Raw genomic sequence first — 19,464 nt, forward strand, 5'->3', positions numbered from 1 at the left:
ATGGCGGAGGGAACCTGGTATGTGTGGGTCAGGCTAGGATGGTGGAGGGGACCCAGCCCTAGCAGCTCCTCCCCAGCAGCACAGCCCCCTGGGGTGTGAAGTGAGAGCAGTCAATGCCCTGAGGGGAGGGTGCTGAGGCGGACTACAGCAAATTGCTGAGGACGGAAGTAGGCTGTGGCAGTGCCATGTGGATGCTGATGATGTCATTCTGTCGTCCCACAGGAAATGTTTGTTTATTTATTTATATATATATATATATATATATATATATATATATATATATATATATATATATATACGAGAGAGAGAATTTTTTTTAAACTAGCCTCATAGCTCCCACTCAGCCAATATAACTTTTTGAGCATCTGTTTTCAACAACTGTTTGCAGATTATAAGCAGAGCTGGCAGCAGTAAGGCTGCCAGACACGTTTCATAAGACCCTGCTTTTAATTTCTTATAACTTGTGAAACTGTAACTATTTGATCTGAAATTTTCTATGCCAGGGGTCTGCCTCAGGCTTCCTCTTTGTGTCCCCAGAAATCTTCACTCAAAATGGCCTATTTGTTTCAGAAAAGAAGGTTGGGGAAAGAGACACATTTTGCCCATGTTAAAAAGAATACTCTTACCCTTTTCTTTGAATAGTTTTAGCTTTGGAGCAGGGACTTAAAATTTAGGGAAATAATGGTGTCTTTATGTCAGAGTTGTACCTTTGCCAACCTCTAAATAGTCTGCTGTAAATCAATCAGGGTATAAGCCTTTGAAAAGTTTTTTTTTTTTTTTTTTTTTTTTTTGCACATGCTCAATAGAGACTTTCAGTTTTGGTCTCTAAAATCTCCAGCTTGCATCTAGGGTTGCTAGTTGGTTTAACCAAAAATACCAAACAGCCTCCCCCTCCCCCCCCCCCCAAAAAAAACCTGGGGAAAAAATTATGTTGGGGGGGGGGGGGGGAAGAGGAGGAGACCAAAGTTGGTGAGCTAAATAAATAAATAATAAAACAGCATTACAACATCATGGCTACTTTCTGAGTGCATACAAAGTCAGAATAGGGATAGGAACAGGGGAGCAGTTGAGCACTAAGACCCGGGGAAGGCATTGCTTCCCCTTGGTCTTTAGGCTTTTTGCTGGTGGCCATTTTGTTTTCTTTTATCAAGCCAGAATGCAGCTTCCCTGCAGATAAGCAGAAGGGCTGGGGATGTCAGGAGCCCGGGAGCTGGGCTCAGTTGCCGAGTGTGTCGTAGGGTTGCCAGGTGTCCAGTATTTTCACCTCCTGGCCTGGAAAAAAAATCAGAAAATATCAGACATTTTAGGTGTCCAGTATTTTCTGAATTTTTTTTTTTTTTTTTTTTACTGGACAGGAGGCGAAAATACGGACACCTGGCAACCCTAGTTGCATCCTCACTGAGCATATCCAAGCCTGGCCAGATTGCATATGCACTATCCCCCCACAGCACCTGGAAGGGTTTTCTTGCTTTTCTTTCAACATCATGGAGGCACAATTATGTTATAATATTAAGACTTAAAAAGGTGTAATATGAAAAATGGGATTAAGAGATTTTCTGCATGGACAGTTAGCACATGGCAAGCCAGCGTGTGAAGCTACAATTCACTAGTTTGCCCCACAGTAACTGGTCATGTGGACCCTGCTATCAAGCACTAAGAGTTCTGTAGTGCACATTGACATACTCCTATTCAGCATTAACTATGCAACTTTTTCAGTGCAGAATAGCACAGTCCATTTGGCTAGTTACTATGTAATAGGTTAGAGCAGTGTTTCTCAATCAGTGGTACTTGAGAAAAGTCTGGGGGATATGTCAATACAACTGAAATTTGGAGAAAACTGAATTTTTGTTTTATGTTTTACAGCACTTTATTATTTTTGTACTTTTTACACACACAAATTTCATCACCTACCTGGCTATAATTATATAAAACGAGTGTCCCCAGTACCTACAGATTTCATACACACATTTTTTTCTTCTATTACAACATATTTGTTTAAAGGAGGTACTTTATTTTAAAAAAAAAAAAAAAGTTGAGAAACACTGGGTTAGAGCCCTGTGATTTCACAGCATGACTTACCATGCACTAACTAGGGTTACCAATGGTATAATATTAAAAATTGGACACTCCAGCAGTAGAGATGAACCTTCCCTGCCTCATCTCTTCCCCTCCACCTCAGTGCTGATCCTGCCCCATCACCCCTCCCCAACAAGTGCTGTTCCTGCCTCCTCATTTTCCCCCTAGGCTGCTACTGCTTGCTGATTTTTCCCTCCTACCTACCTGCTCAGGTCAGGAGGGGGCTCTCCTGCAATGTGCTGGGGCTGAGAGCTGCAACCACTCAAAACACATAGGGGATGGCCTGGGTAGTTGAGGGACTGGCACGGGTGATGACTCAACATCTCTCTGCCTCCCGGCCCACATGAACTGCATTTTCAGTGTTCAGTCAATAGATCTGACCAGACACTGTCAGGTCTCCTTTTCATTTGGACTTTCCCATCAAAAACCAAGCACCTGGCCACCTGAGCACTAGCGTTCCATGTAAACAAGCCCTATGTCAACTTACTGCAATTTGTACCGGATCCAGTGGCTCTGAGGATAAAATGGATCAGCTCCTAGAACTAAATGAGACCTGGGATTGTGCTGGTGGTCTTTTTCCTTATGCGAAAAGGTGAAAAATGAAGTCTTTGCACAATGAAGTCCTCAGCTGGGAAACTCTCATCTTCTTGCCTCCACTCAGGAAAATTGGAAAGGATTTAGAAGCAAGTTTGCTCCTAAGGGTGGGCCCAAGCAGGTCCACAAAATTATTAGTTGTATGGTGGAAGTCCTGAATGCTGCAGTAGGTCTAGTTAAATGAGACTGAGACAGATGGAACACCCATCCCCCCCACACAAACTTTCAATAAAATTGCAGCATACATCTTAATATCCATCCTGTATGTGTGATGTTCATTTGCCTGCATGTCCTGATCAAAGCTACTTTGTCAATAGGGTGTGAATGTGTTTTAAAAATTGTTAAAAAGCTTTGGAACCTCTGAGTTTCAAAGGTAACTTGCAACACTTTTTTGTGGGGGTTAAGTAATAGATAAAAACACAAGTTGATTAGTGAAATATGTATAGAAAAAGATCATTTTAGAAGCTTAATCCTTTGTTACAAGATAATATTGTGTACGATCCATCTTTTACAAAAGCTGTGACTTTGAAGTAATGTTGCTAACATATGCTGTGAAAATATTTAAAAAATGTTTTCATCATATACTGAAAAAAATACACATTATTTATTAGGATCACAAAAATGTTTCTCGTAGTATTTCTACAGTATATGGAAAGGCATATTTTTAACAGAATCTGTAATAGTTCCACAGGCTTTGGATATAGCATTAGGAATCTAAAATTGTAATAAAGCTCGCATGCAAACTGTCTTTGACCTTTTCTTTTTTATGGAACAAAATCCATACCCATGTTTCTGAAGCTGATTACTAAGCCAAGAATTTTTCCAAAAAAGCTATTGTAAATTCCAAAGCCTATACTCGTTCTTTATTTGCATACGTCACAGAAATAGCATCCTCTGTCACTGAAAAATTAGGAACACATGTTTTCAGATGTTCAAGTTGATGAGAGTCTTGTATTTGTGTGTATGGTGCGTGGGTTCATTGCTAACTAACAGCACACCTGTTTTGGATAGTAAATTAAGTGATGAATAGCTCTAGTGTTTTTTGCCTTGGCATGTGGTCTACTCTATCAGCACAAATATTTTTATGACTAAAGAGAGTTTTTGCAATGAGGTTTAAACAGCTGTATCTCATGATTAGTATTTTCATATAAGGTCCACTCTTTAAAGTAAAAATTGTAACTTTTCACGTTTAAAGGGTAGCATGTTTTGTGGCTGAAAAATGTATTAGCTGCTGCAGTCAAATAGCACATTGTACCTCTAACTTTACAGATGTGTGTATAAATATCTGTTTAATGAATCGTAAAATCCTTTCCTTTAAGGCTTGATGAGCGCTCTTTACCTTGAGTTACTACTAGAAATAGAGTTTAATTATTTAGTAAATGTAATTCATGGTGATAATCTACTGCCTCTCTGGTGGTGGTCTATGCTGATAAGCATTTCATCCAAGGCTCAGTCCCAGGAAGCAGGTCTTTTGCTTTCAGTGCTGGCAAGGATTGGGAGTGTCTTGGAGTCAGTGTCTTAGAAATCGGAGGAAATGGAAGTGCCTTAATATGTAACACTTCCAGTTTGACCAAGGAGCATCATTCAGGTGTTTCAAAGAAAGTATGTTGTTTGGATTCTGTCCTGACTCTTTACTAGCATGCAATGTGATTTGTGAGCCACTTCCTCACCTTCTCTGTGTCTCTCTCTGTAAAATAGGTATACCCATCTTTAAAGTGGTGATCATAGAACACTAGAACTGGAAGGGTCCTCGAGAGGCCATTGAGTCCAGTCCCCTGCCCTCACGGCAGGACCCAGTACCGTCTAGACCAGTGGTTCTCAACTCGTTTCAGTCCACGGACCACCAGGTTAATCAAAAAATTTTCGTGGACCATCCTTGATAGATGTCTGTCTCTAACCTGCTCTTAAATATCTCCAGAGATGGAGATTATACAACCTCCCTAGGCAACTAGTTCTAGTGTTTAACCACCCTGACAGGAAGTTTTTCCTAATGTCTAACCTAAACCTCTCTTGCTGCAGTTTAAGCCCATTGCTTCTTGTCTTCTCCTCAGAGATGTAAGGCCTTGGATGCAAGGCACTGCTATTTCATGCTGTGTGCTTATTGTAGAGTGTTGTATGCATTTATGCCTCTGTATAAATGCTATACATGCAGAGGTTGTGATTAACAGATCACATCAGGATTTTGCCCATGGAAGGGCTTCAGTGTTAGTTGTAAACCAGTTTTGGTGTGGCCACTACTTAGGGCTTGTCTCCGCTTATCGGAAGATCGATGCAGTGGAGATTGATCTCTTGGGGTTTGATTTAGCAGGTCCAGTAAGGGCCCTCTGAATCAGTGGTTCTCAACCTTTTTTACACAACAAACCCATTTGTAAACTTTTGGCTCACCAGTACAATTTTATTTATATATCCATTATGCAAACAATGAATATGCAAATAAAATGTTACCAGTCTGCCAAAAAAAGGGCCCCAGAGCCACTGCGAACAGTTGGCTTCAGCTCTGCCAGCCCCCACCATCAGTGCCAGCCTCCTGTTTCCAGAGCCCCAATGCCATAGGGGGCCACGTCACAGGGACATGTGGCCCTGGCCTCGGCCACTGGAGGAGCTGCTGCAGCCATGTGGCTCTGGTTAGAGCTGCTGGAGGAGTTGCCAGCAGCTCTGGCCCCAGATGCCAGAGCAGCCATGGGCTGCTTGCCATATGGCTCCAGCCCCAAGTGGGGCTGCTGGAGCAGCCACAGGCTGCCTGTGATCTGTCTCCAACTGTGGCCCCCGCTGGAGCAGCCACCACCTAACACGTGGTCAGCCCTGGGAAAGGGCTGAACCTAGGGCCAGGGCAATGTGGTGACTTCCCTGCACGTAGCTAGAGTGGCATATCTTAGGTCACTTTCTTCTCTAGTATAGACCTGGCCTCTGCAGACCTACATTTGCCTTGAATTGTTTCCTCTTTCATTTTTTGTTCTAAAGTGTATGTTTAAAAATGAATTGCATAATAATTTTGAAATATTGGGAAAATTAGATACTCATATAAATTGCATATACATGATATTTTCTTTTTGTTTGCAGGACTTAAATACTATCTATTATTATCTTCATGGAATGGACATATTGTCACATCTCAGGGAACATCAGCTAAGGTAAAGGCTATGGGGGCATCGCATAGTCCACTACAAATTATATCTTTTTTAACTTTTTGTTCCAAATGCTCCAATAATAAGTGTTCCAGTGATCTTAGCATAGTGATACTCAGTCCATAACTCTGAGCTGCATGTCACTCTTTCAAATGTAGCCTGTGACTCTTCAAGGCTCCTTCCCGGAATGATGCAAACAGTTGATTTGTGGTGTTCCTGGAGGGAGTTCCCACTCTTCCCCCCTAAACCCAGAAGCATGGTGAATGAGCTAATTGGAGGAATAGTGGGAGTTCAGGGATAGAGCAAGTTCCTGGGGGCGGGGAGACCTCTTCTCTTATTTTGGCCCTGGCAGAAGGGCTAAAGATACAAGGGATGTTGTAAATCGCATTGATACATTGAATAGTAAAGGTATGGGTGGAGGAAACAAAATAAACAGCATGATGTGCTCACTCAACCAGTGGTTTAGCTAAATTTAGTTTTCATTGTACTGAAAATTAATTTAATTTTTTTTGTTATATAAGTAGTTATATATTTAATATTATTGTATGTGAGCATTTGGGGAGAGTCTTCATTGTGAGATCTGCTCCTCAGTATAAAGCTTACTGCAGAGCCTGCAGCGAGTGTAATCACTAGGATTTTTAGTGGTTACACGGTTACATTTTTAAACCACTTTTTGCCTACTCTCAAGTCACATAACTGTGAGTACCACTGTTTTAGCACGTGTGAAATAAGAGGCAAACAAGACAGAAGCACAAAATATGCATTAGAAGTACCTCAGTTCTTATTCTGTTGCTATGGTTAATTCCAGTGTGTAGGAGTAATTTAAACACTCAGAAAATATATTGTGTGTTACCTGCTTGGATAATGAAAATTTCTTTTAAGCTTTAAGTTATGGCTCATGAAGTAAAGCCAGTTTTGTAGTCTTTCATATGACTTCCCCTTATACTTAAAGAAAGTGATGTTGCTGAAAAATTAATAGATGAAAATGTTTTTAGAGTTTAAAATCTAAACTGAAGTTTAATTTTCCTCAGAATAATGTCTTCTAGTGCTCGTTATGAAAGATACGAAGGCAACCAAGTCCTTTTTTGGTAAGTACATTTAAGGTACAATCATCACTCTTATAGTGGAGAAATTAAATAAGTGGGTGCATGTCAAATTATGTGTCATCACAGATCGTAACAAATGCCCCTTACTGATCACTGACTAGGATTGCTGAGAGGGGAATCCAGGCTTCTGGGATTTCCAGGCTGTTACATGTTCCTGAAACTTGAACAGAGTCCAACCATTGCCCAATCTCAGGGTCTTTAGGCTCAGTCCTTCAGGGTGCAGACTCTTTATCTGCAATGAGAGTGTTGGCATTCCTCTGGGTGCAGCACTGACTTTCGGACACCCTCTTCCTTAAATATACCCTCTCCCAATACTTCAGCCCAAAATGTGCGAGGCTTTAGATTTATAGTGCAACTCTCTCAGGGGCATGGCCTCTCCGCATGGCCTGGGGAGGATAGGGTCATGGGTTCAAGTCCCGCGTACCCCGGGTCAGGTCTGGTTGGGATGGGACGGCCAAAAGCCGGGCAGCCCCGGGGCAGAAGGCATAAGGGGCGGCCTGACGGTAAGGTGGTGGGGCAGGTTCCCGTGTGGCCTAGGGGATCGGGCGCAGTCAGCATATTTACATGCACACATTGCCAAGTCTAACATCCTTATCCTTAATCATGTAAAGCACAAAAGAATACAGATCTCAAACCCTAAGTGTCCCTCACTTCCTAGTTTGTCTTTCCCTTGTGAGAGCTTGGAGTTCAGGAAGGTAGGCAGGGAGAGTCCTTTGTCCCCTTGCTTACACTAACCTGCAGCAACCAATCTCAGTCTGGTGCAAAATTGCTACCTCACCCTCCCTTTTGGGTCGGGGGCCACTGACCCACAGAAAAATCAGCTGGGGGGCCAACTGAGGAGGAGAAAGAAACTCCCCACATTCTCTTTGCATACCAGAGCCTGAGGGGGTCCCAGGCTAATAGATTTTGTGCTCCATCCTCATAGTGACACGATGGTTGAGCTGGAGTGCCAATGTGGGTTCCCCAATGCTGGGAGGGAGCCCTGAGCCTCGGTGGCTGGATCTAGGCAAGCTGGGGCCACATCTCGCCCTGGGCCTTAGGTTCTCCACCCTGCTTTATAGACTCCTGCTGGAGTCATCTGCTTTTGTTTTGCTTCCTGGTAACTTTCTATTACTTCCAATCCCCACCTCCATCAGATAAGAGAAGGAAGTGTCTTTTACCAAGTATTGCTAAGCCATTGACTCAAGGTTTGTATCACTTTGAAAAGGCCATTGTTGAGTGCTTTTTATTCACTAATGTCTGTGGCTTGGCAGAGAAATGACACTGCCTTCGTAATTGACTAGTGATCCATCTATTGGTAGACTTTCTATGCCAGTAACTTCATATTACAATTTCATAAAATCATCCATGATTCAAAAGTGGTACAGAAAAAAACCAACAAATTGTCCTATATGTACACTTTGTCCTACTCATAGCACATGTCAAGGACTGCAAATTAAGTGTGATTGCATATACATGCAAATATATGTGCAAATAGCTTCTTTCACACTGACGGGCATGAATCCAGAGCACTTCCCACAATGCCCTGGTGCTCCCAGGACATCTTCTCTGGGGGTTAGAGACACCGATACCCCACCTGGGAGATGCCTTGCCATTGTGGAGCATGTTCCCAGTGGAGCCCATGTTCAATGGATTCCACTCGTGGGTAGTGTATTGAACCTCGTGTTAACCCTAACCACATTGCGGGTCGCACACAAACGGGCCATGAGCCTCATGCAGCCTGCGTGCTGCGTGTTGAGTAGCCCTGGTGTCGTCTATTGCATTAACCTATAAGCTTTTGCTTATCAGTTAATTGACTACACTTTTACATCCCTACTCCAGAATGTATTTTTCAAATGCATAGAGATAACATATAGACATGATATTGGTGTGCAATAGATGGCATTCTTCCCTGGGGGTACATCTACACAGCAGCACTGTTATTTTGGAATAATTGATGTTATTCTGAAGTAACATAGTCCACGTCTACTCTACAACGTTATTTCAACATAATGTCAAAATAACGTTGAGCTGGAGGACTTCTAAATCCAACTCCTGTAACCCTCGTTTTACGAGGAGTAAGGGAAGTCAGAGGAAATATGCTCTTTCTCAAACTTCTTGCTATATAGACAGCGCCAAAAGCTGAAATAAGCTATTTCTACTTAAGCTACGTAATTGACATATCTCAAGTTGCGTAGCTTATTTTGGCTTTAGCTCTGCTATGTAGATGTGCCCTTGGAGGAGTTGTCCTTCATATAGTTAGGAGTCGTGATTGTTGACGAAGCACTCTAGCATTAGGAATTTGAAATGTTAAATCTGATTTGCTTTTGATAACTTAAAAATCCTGTGACACTTTAGAAATAGCTAGTTCTGGTGTCTTTGCTAATCTCCTACTTCAGCTGTGGCCACCCTCTCCCCCCCACCCAGGTGCGGCTCATAAAGCAGCCCCTGCACCTCTGAAAATGACTCCTGGCTCCCTGTGCTCACCAGGGCAGGGGAGCTGTCTGGCACAGCCATTAAAAATGGCATTTTCAAGATGGTGTCGGCCAGCGGGAGCCTGATGTGGCCCAAAAGCCTCTAAACGCGTTTCTTAAAGGGGCAGGTTTTTTTCACAACTATTTTGGCCACCTCTGTCCTACGTGGACATTAAATAGTTTTATCTAATTTCATCCCATAGTTTGTTGTGGGACAAATATATTTTCTTGCATCCTGTCCTAAATTTATTTTACGCTATTAAAATGCTAAAGAATTTTAGTACTGGTGATATTATTTTTGTGTGTGTATGCATAGTTTGTAACTTGGTTTGGGATGAAAATATTTTAAATACAATTTAACATAAGCTTATTTTTGAATATTCATTTTTAGTTAGGTCAAATATTCTAGGGTTAAAGTAAATTTCTGCTTAAAATTTTGCACAGACCATTCTATTTTAATGTAAATGAATACTTCAAAATGTTAATTTGTAGCATTATATCAGCAATGTTCTTGGTTTTAAATCTACAGTCTAATTTTCATTATGGTAAAATGTGGAGCTTCAATATGAGGGTGACAACTTAGATAACATACAGTTATTTTGATTTTCTTTCCTGCAGTTCAGAAACAATTGCGAGATGTTGGTATATTCTTCTTTCTGGATCTGTCCTTATGAAGGACTCCATGTTTTTACCACCACGCAGGTATGTTCATGTTACTTTAACTGCTTGAAGGGACATTTTCAACATATATATTAAAATACTTCCTTGCAGAAATGATTGCTTTAACTTTTTCACTTTTAATAACTTAAAATATAATTTACTTTTCATTATTTTTGAATTTGTCTCAGATTGAGCATTGAAAATCAAATGTAACTTTACATTTACAAGGCTCCAGTTATAGTTCTCAGTGTGCTAGAGTGTACATAGCAAACACTGAATCAGAGGCACTGATAATTAAAAATGGCTCCTGTTGACCATATTCTAAATTTAAGGCAGGGTTTCTTTTTGTTTTGGGCTCTTTAATAAAATCTTACTTTTACATAATCTAAACTTTGGGCCATATGATTTGACATTGTTCTCCTTCTCCTTACAAATCTGGCTGCATAACAGTATATTCCATAAGAACTGGAATTATGTTCAATAGTAGTGTATGAGTTTTATATGAAGTAAAAGAGGACTGCTGTCAGTCACGGTAAGACATGATAAAAGTCTGACGGTTTTAAATTTGGAACATAATGAACATTGTGACCTGTTTAAACTGGAGCATAACATCTGACTTGAGTTAAACCTGGCTACATGGTATTATTCTGTTTGACCTTGTAGGTCATTCTGAATTTTTACTTCACTGTGTTATGAAGCCATAACTGGAATATTTGTGCTCATGGTACATATTCAGGATTTGTAATTAAGAGCATCAGGTTTCCAGTCTGGAGGATGAGGTATAATTTAAGATTAATGCCTTCTCTATGAAGAAGCAACTTGACTATATCTGATACTCTGTATTGAAGTCATTAATTTCCTTGTATATTGAAATCTGTGTGTCTGGTGGTGGGGAAAGCTTGTCCTGCTAATGTAGTGAAATAATGACAGTGTAAATCTATAGCACTATCACATCTATGATCATGAAGGCCATGCTGGTAAAAAATTGTCAGATATGTCCATTGAGACAATTTTTTTTATAATTTCAAAAAGAGGTTTTATTGAAGCAATGAGAAATTCTTGAGCTTTTTGCTCCACTGTTATTTCAGAGATAGTATTGTCTATTTTGTAACTGCTGATGTCCACAAACAGTAAAGATATTTGATCCTGATGCTACAAACTGTTAAACGTTGAAGTCAAAAGATCTGTCTCTGATAGTTTATTTTTTAAGAAAATACATTATTGTCATTGATTGAGTCCACTTGCCTTTGGCGTCTAAAAAAATAGAAGTACACACTGTCTAAAATTGGTCTGTCCTTGTCGCACGTCTGTTTTCAAGCTTTGGAATGGATCAAAATGCAACTTTAAAAAAATTAATTACGATATGAACTTATCTCTCCATAAAATTATTGTTTTTCTTCAGTTACTGAGATGTTTAGTTTCTCTGTGCAAATTCTGTCAAAATAATGTTTTACAAAAATCTAGTTTATTAGTAATGCAAACCAGTGCTGTGATAGGACTCTCTAGTTTGAAATTGATTGAACTTTCCATCAGTCATTCCAGAATAAAATTGACAAAGTGGAAAAAGTTATGGGACAAATGATTTCTTCAGAATGAGGTGTCTGGGACAACCAGTTTAAATAAGTCATTCATTTTCATTGTAGTGCAGAGCTGATTAACCACTGTGGTTCCTGCTGCTATATTTTGACAGTTTATTCATTGTCAGCAGTTGTTACTTTTTTTTACACCAAATAGAACATAATAGGCAACTGCTTTTTAACGTTTTAAAAAACAAATCCTAGCCCTGAGACTGTGGGAATAAGTTTTGAGCAAGGAGAAAGTGAATTTGTTATGTTTAAACTAGATTATCTTAATGTGTATTGCTATATATTAGCAAAGCCTATGCGTACTACTGTATACAACTGAGTACTAAATACTTTCCTTGCCTCTTGTCTATGTAATATGTGTGTATACAGATGCACTATTAATTCACACATTGATCTTCCCCACTTATAGCCTGCCGAGTTAAGGCAAGCTGAGAATTTGTGTGAGGACTGTGATCTTGAACTCAGGAGTTGGAGACTGTATTGCAGGGGAGCAACTCTGAAGGGACTTTCCCATTTTTTTACAGTTGCTGGCTAAGACAGTTGAGTTTGAGTTGAAACCAAAATGAGACTACAGTTGTCACAAGTTATATCTGGTTTGGGATCCTTCTATCTAAAGGTATGTCTAGACTACATGGCTCTGTCGACGGAGCCATGTAAACTGGTTTACCCAGCATAGTCAATGAAGCGGGGATTTAAATAATCCTCACTTCATTAAAATAAACATGGCCGCTGCACTGTGCTGATGATCAGCTGATCCGGCACAACGCCGTAGTCTAGATGCGGATCTGTCGGCTGGGGATGCATTTGCCGACCGATCCTGTAAATCTCGTTTCACGAGGCATCGTGAAACGAGGTTTACAGGATCGGTCAGCAAAGGGATCGGTCGGCACAGTGCGGCATCAATGTTTATTTTAATGAAGTGAGGATTATTTAAATCCCCGCATCATTGACTATGCTGGGTAAACTAGTTTACATGGCTCTGTCGACGGAGCCATGTAGTCTAGATATACCCCAAGAGGGTTACCATATCCTTGCATCCTGTTTTGGACCAGCTGGTGAATGTTTACTTCACACCTCTGATCTTCTCTTGGAGTCACTGAAAAGGAAGTTTATCCTCTAGACTGGGATTTTATCTTCTCTGTCTCTTGCCTCCTTTGACCGCTTGGTGGAAGGTGGCCTTTGCTAGTGTTAATTGTTAAACTTTTTGGTGCTGTCTTTTCTTTGGTTTGCCAGCTCATAGCTAAAGCCAATTAATGTGTGGTTTGCTACCATTTGATTTCACTTTTATAAGAGAAATACCAGAAGTTTAAAGTTAGTCCACAAAGCCAGTGTAGGCAGCCTTTGATATAAGTGAGATGATGGGAAATGCTGCTGCCTCAGGGGTGGATCTGCTGCAGGTGCAGGGCCTTAGGATGCAAGCTGTGTGGGGAAGGGAGTGGCAGCTTTGTAACAGGATACAGTATTTAGTACAATGGAACCCAGATTTGATAAGGACTTCTGGAGAATAGTCAGGTTAGTAACCTGTGTGACCTCTACTTTTCATGTTGCATAGTATTGTTTGTCACCTCACGTTCCCATTTGTTTGTATCTGCCTGTTTCTTGTTTTCTATTTAGTAAATTATTTTGGGAGTACAGAACATATTCCATGACAGAGATACCAGAGTACCACTACAAGAAAAATAATAAATAATGGGTGCCACTTTGATATTAATAAGTTAGTCTCTTTTCTCACTGCTACCAACTAGTAAATTATTAAATTGAGATTCAGAGAAGTAGAAGCAATGAATGACAGTATTAAAATTTTTGGCACTATTGAATCATTTTACCTTTGCTTCCTGCCAATACATCATTTAATATACAGTTTAACAGGTGTAGGTAGGCTTAAAATAAAATAAGCTTTCAATTTGTTTTATACATACATACACACATTGCAGTTACATCTGTGCTCTCAAATTTTATGGCAAGAACGTCTAAGAACTTACAGGACTGAAATGTTTGTGTGCTTAGTATCTAACTAGAGGCAGGAAATTAAACTCTCCAGTATCCTGGAGTGAAGTTCTGCAATGCCTAAAGCCATCAGTGGATATGTGTATAAAGCCTGCAGAAAGACCGCATTGAAATGGTGTGCTTACCTGAATGTTAGGAGTGGATGATTTACGTGACCTATGTAAAAAAATAAATTGCAAGTCTTCCATAAATTATTAATGAGATTTCAATTGCTTGTAGAGGGGGTAATGAGGGAAAGTGGCTGCTAGCTTATACTATGGGTCAGAATGTTCTGTTGTATGAAACTGTTTACAGTTTAAATCATGTGGTTCTTGGTGTTTCTTGGGTCTACTTAAGCAATGAGATCATCTGGGAAGGAAATGAACATTCTTTCCTTTTGGATAACGAGACCATGTGCATCGATGTACAAAAGGCTCGAAGGAAAAAAAATCTGGCACTCAACAACCTCAATTAAATTAATAACAGTATTTTTATTAACTATGACAATGAAAAGCTTCAGAGATGTTGGCCTTTTCTAAAATCATATAAAAGGTTACAATTACTTCTTGCTTTTCTAAGAAGAATGTTCAACTTTTCTATGAGAAGAAAAAAAATGGTGGCAAAAGAATTGATGTGTCTCCACCCACAATCAGGTGGCACTAAAAAAAATGAAATTGCCTGTTAAAACACAGTGTGCTTTGCTTGGCCCGGAAAAGTTATTTGGTAAAAAAGGAAAAATTAATGTACAAACTTGTATAGCAGTGTAGTAAATCAGGCTCTGCACAGCAGTCTATCTTAATTCTGCAGTTCAGAGCAAATTTTCTCAACTATGTACTCTAGATAAGTGATTCTCAAATAGTTACATGTAGACCTAGAAGTTCTCAAAGGTCTTCAGGAGGGTGCATCCATTTATCTAGATTTTTGCCTGGTTTTACAATAAGCCACATGAAAAGTCAGTATAAACTAAAATTTAATATAGATAATGACTTATTGATACTGATCTATATACAGTATTGTAGACTGCAATATAAGTGCAACAGTTGATTTATTTTATAATTATATAAATGAGTGTGAGCAATTTTTCAGTGATAATGTGCAGTGACACTTTTTTTGTAGTTTGTCTGATTTTGGTATGCAATTAGTTTTTAAATTAGATGAAATTTGGACATAAGCAAGACAAGTTAGACTCCTGAACAGGGTACAGTAGTCTTGAAAGGTTGAGAAATATTGTTCTAGATATATATTAAGAATCACATTAGGCTCATATTTGTGATTAAATCATCATGTGTGTGATTGTGATGACTGACATACTTAGGATGCGTTTATACTGTATCCTTACCTTGACATAGCTTATTTTGAACTTTGGTGCTGTTTAGATATAATCCGTGATGCCAATTTTCCTGATTTGATCACAAGCCTCCTGATGATTGTTTTATTTATTTATTTTTTCTAGAAAGCCCCAGCCACATTATTAGAATTAAGCCAGTTCTAGGAACTTCACTACTTGATGCCTCATGTACCACTATTAACTGTGATCACTCTGACTTAAAGTCTTTCTTTAAGACTAAGTCTCATAGATTGTGGAGAAAAGCTAGAAAATATGTCCTGAGTTAAGCCAAAAACCTCAAACACCAGATGCTAGATAAAAAAGATCCCCAAGTAAATTTTTTCTGTGATTTCAAGAAGCTATTCCCTTTTGGGGAGGTGTGGAGAGCTGATTCATGAGCTTTGAACTAGGGATGTAAGCGACTAGTTGAGTCACTACTCGCTCACCTCCCTCCCCTGCTGCCTCTGTATCAGAGGCAGCAAGGGAGGAGGCAGGAGGCGGTGCTGTGGGGAGCAGGCTTAAAAGCTAGTTCTCCCCAGCTCCATCTCTGTGGGATGGGGGGAAGGGGACTGGAGGAGGGAGAAAGTGCAGTGGGCATAGGTCTGGGACCCAGCACAAGCTGGGACAGCTCAGGCTCGGCTTTTACCTGGTTGTGGATTTACCTCTGCTGTGGCTCTGCCTTTTAAATGTAGTAAGCTCTTACTAAATTTAAAAGGTAGAGGTGCAGCGATCAATTTGTATCAACTACAGTTTGTAGTAACTACACTATTAGTCAAATACCTACTTCTTAACATCCTTACTTTGAATGCTTGGGGTTGGCAATACAGTACATGCAGGTTGATAGTATCTCCTCTTGTGTCCGGGAGCACAGTCAGAGGCCAAGATTCTACAAAAGACGTGAAATTGAGTACTCACCTGAGACCCTATGTCCTCCCAGTGGGATGCCCTCTTCACTAGCATCCATGTCCTTGTACTGGAATCCCATCTGCCTCGTACTGCTAATATCCATATCCTCGAGCTGGTATCTCCTGCCCTACACCCGAGGTAACCAAAAGCAAAACCCACCAGCCCTGCCCTGCTGGATGTAGAAGCATGTCAGCGTGGGTGGCTCCTTGGCCAGCGTAGTTGGAATCTTGATGGAGAAATCCAGTGCAGCTTCCTGGATTGATTGGCGTCCTTTGCGGCTGGGACTATGAGGGTACTGGGGGCCTGCATACTGCTGGGAACCATGTGCGAGGGTGAGTCCCTGCATGCCATCTGCTCTGCCTCGGGTTGGCAGCTGCGCAGGCCTGATTAAATAACTTTTTCAAAATATTTTGCAGGTTGGATTGGGGAAGTGCTTGTGCTTCAGATGGCCTCTCATTCGGGTGTTTGAGACCATGCTTTAAGTCAGTGTTTCTCAATCTTTTTTTATAATGTACCCCTTAAAAAAATAAAATAAGTACCCCCTTTAAAAAAAAAAAGTACCCCCCGTACTTACAGTTTTCAGACACACAAAAATATTTTTGTATCATTGCAACACATTTGTTAAAACAACTTAATGTAGCTGGGTGGACGATTAAATTTTTCGGTGTAAAAAGTACAAAAATAATAAAGCACCGTAAAACTTAAAACAAAAATTCAGTTTTCTCCAAATTTTTCAAGTACCCCAAGGGTACTCGTAACACTGGTTGAGAAACACTGCTCTAAGCAGTCTTGGGGAGTAATAGTGGAGAAAGGTAATACTTCATGAAAGGCTTGGAAATGACATTTTTATTTGCAATTATATTTTTTGAGGAGGGGGTGGATTGTGGAGGGGCAGAATGGGCTTGTAGTGCTGCTTAGGAGTTATCAAAAATGGAACTCATTAGACTTCACTTATTTTCTTAGTACATCATTGTAAAGCAAGAATAACTGAGTCTAGTTGAAGAAAACATGGTTTATTAAATTGTTCAAAAGAGGCGCTTGATCTTACTTTACAATATAAACAGCTACTAGATTTAAAAAACCAGTCACAAGATCCAATGGATTAATAATTTGTGTGACCCAAAAAGCTTTGTTTAGGATTTTAAAATATAAAAGCAGTAACTTCTTTGTTTAAAATATTCAGGTGGGAGGAGATGCAGGGGTGGTGTGGGGAAGGAGCAGGAGAAAGAAAGCTAATGTTACAAATTCTTGCTCAGTAAACTACTGTAGACTGAAAACAAATGGTTGTGTAACATTTAAAATGGCTTTTTAGCTATCTTCTGTGTCAGAGGAGGGCAAAAGGGCCTCTATGGTTGGATCTGGCCCGCCAGGCCGGTTGATCTGGCTTGCAGAGGCCCTGCTGCTCCCCTGCCCCCAGGCCAATCAGTGCTTGGGGGTAGAGGGAAGCACATGAAATTTCCCCTGCTCTCCCCCACCCTCCAAGCCCTGATTGACCTGGGGGTGGGGCAGTGCATGAAGTTTCCTCTGCCTTGCCCCCACTGTGTGAGGAGTGTGGGGAAATTAGAAGCGCCACCTACTTCTGGCAGGGTGGGAGGAGGCTTCAATCGCTTCCTTGCCCTAGGCCAATCAGGGCCCGAGGGGGGGAGAGTGCACAAAGTTTTCCCCGTCTTGCGAGGAGTGTGCGGCACTTAGAAGCGCCACACGCTCCTGGCAAGGTGGGAGGAGATTTCGTGTGTGCCCCCACCCCCAAGCCCACGTGAAGTCTCCTCCCACTGCCAAGGGCATGGGTGCCTAGGGGAAACCTCTGCGGGGGGGGGGAGGGAGGAAGGCACTCCCCCGCCCGCAGACCAGTCATGGTCTCTGGGTGGGGAAGCAGGGAACTATCCTGGCCCCATCCCTTCCACTCAAGGCACCACCCTTTCTGGAGCAGACCTGAGGCCACTTCAAAAATTTCTGAAATGGTCCCCGGCAAAAAATTATTGCCTACCCCTGTTCTATGTAAATTCTTTCCCTGATGCTCTCTTCTAAAGAATTTGTAAATGTAGGAATAAATCTCTTGAAGTATAAATTTCTCTCACCTTTAATGGAATAAAATGCAGTAGAGGAAGAGAAACAAGACATCAACATTAAATTGGACAGATACTACGTATAACAGTTAACAGTCATGAAACCTTTTTTTTCTGATGATTAGGCATGCAATTACCAGGATCACCTCTCGAGCCCTTTTAAAAAATTGACATCACATTAGCTATCCTGCCCTCTAGTTACTTGGTATTGAAGCTGATTCAAAGGATAGGTTACAAACCACAGTTTTAGTTCCGCAATTTCACGTTGGAGTTCTTTCAGAGCACTTGGGTGATGCCATGGGTCTTGATGACTTATTACTGTTTATTAATTTGTTCCAAAGTCTCCTCTAATGTATCCTCAATCTAGGACACTTCCTCAAATTTTTCACCTAAAAAGAATGGCCCAGGTTTAGGAATCTCCCTCATGACCTCAGCTGTGAAGACTGAAGCAAAGAATTAATTTAAATTCTCTGCAATGACCTTTTCACGTGTGAGTGCTCCTTATCTCAATCATCCAGTGCCCCACTGGTTGTTTAGTAGGCTTCCTGCTTCTGATGTTAGTTTACAAACTGTTAATTAAGAACATTAGTGAATCAGAAAGAAAGAAAACAAGGTGTACTGTAAATGATGTGCTTTGCAAATAAATGCCAATGAAAAGCAACCATTTTTTTTTTAAATATATGGAAGGTATTTATCTTGTGAGTGTTTCAGACCAGTGATTTGATCTCACAGTTAATAATATAGATGTTATATCTGGGTATCAAACAACAGGAGCACATATTATAATTTATTGAAAAGCTGCAGTCTGGCTTAGAGAACTTACTTCCTGGGCTTCAGCTATCAAAAAACCAGCAGATTCCCAATATCTGTTTTAAGAGTTTGAACTCCAATGAATATGCTTTCTTGGTTATCTAAATGTTCAATAAGAGTCCACTGTGTTTTTAAAGAAAACTTTTCAAAGCCTCCTTTGAACAACATCAGCTCTGAATTACTGATATACCAATGAAGTATTATGGTTTGATTGCCTGACCGTTTCTCTTAATACTAATTAATAATTGGATAAGAATATTGTAACTCTTACTTTTTGTAATTCTGTAAATAAAATAAAGCAAACCATGACATTTCCAATGAATGTTTAATAACTATAAAGTTTCTCATACATTGTTTTTGTTACCATTTCTCTTCACGTTTCTTCTTAGTGAGGTTAAAAGTGGAAATTGGATTTATTTTCATTTCTGTCTCTCTGTAAACCTTAAGGAAGATAATGAGTGGTCTTGTAGCACCTTATAATTTTTTGTCTCTAGCATTATAAGCTTTTGTGGGCAAAACTCACCTCAGATAAGCAAAGTGGAGAGAAAAGGGCTGAGGAAGTGGAGTTTGTCCACAAAAACTCATGATATTCTAATATAGGGGTCATTAACATATGGCACCTATTCCTTTCCAAAGTGGTACTTTGACAGATTTGCTGTAAGGCCCAGATTTGCCATAAGGCCCACTTCTCGTAGGGCCTAGAGAACCTCCTTGAGGTGATGCAGGTGTTCTTCCCATGTGTTACTCTAGACAACGATGTCATCTATAT

At 40.4% G+C, this 19,464-nt stretch overlaps 1 protein-coding gene across 6 annotated transcripts in view; it reads left to right on the plus strand.

Annotated features, from left to right (window-relative positions):
* The window catches only part of RAPGEF6 (Rap guanine nucleotide exchange factor 6), a 239,641-nt gene that overhangs the window by 41,896 nt on the left and 178,281 nt on the right, over nucleotides 1-19,464 (plus strand). For all 6 annotated transcript variants that reach the window (XM_075900363.1, XM_075900359.1, XM_075900357.1 and 3 more), the window contains 3 exons: nucleotides 5,731-5,801; nucleotides 6,827-6,883; nucleotides 9,973-10,056. In XM_075900363.1, coding sequence (XP_075756478.1) covers nucleotides 5,731-5,801; nucleotides 6,827-6,883; nucleotides 9,973-10,056 — 212 coding nt within the window. The remainder of the gene's footprint in view (nucleotides 1-5,730; nucleotides 5,802-6,826; nucleotides 6,884-9,972; nucleotides 10,057-19,464) is intronic.

The sequence above is a fragment of the Pelodiscus sinensis genome, chromosome 17 (assembly GCF_049634645.1).
Source record: "Pelodiscus sinensis isolate JC-2024 chromosome 17, ASM4963464v1, whole genome shotgun sequence".
Classification (NCBI taxonomy): domain Eukaryota; kingdom Metazoa; phylum Chordata; order Testudines; family Trionychidae; genus Pelodiscus; species Pelodiscus sinensis.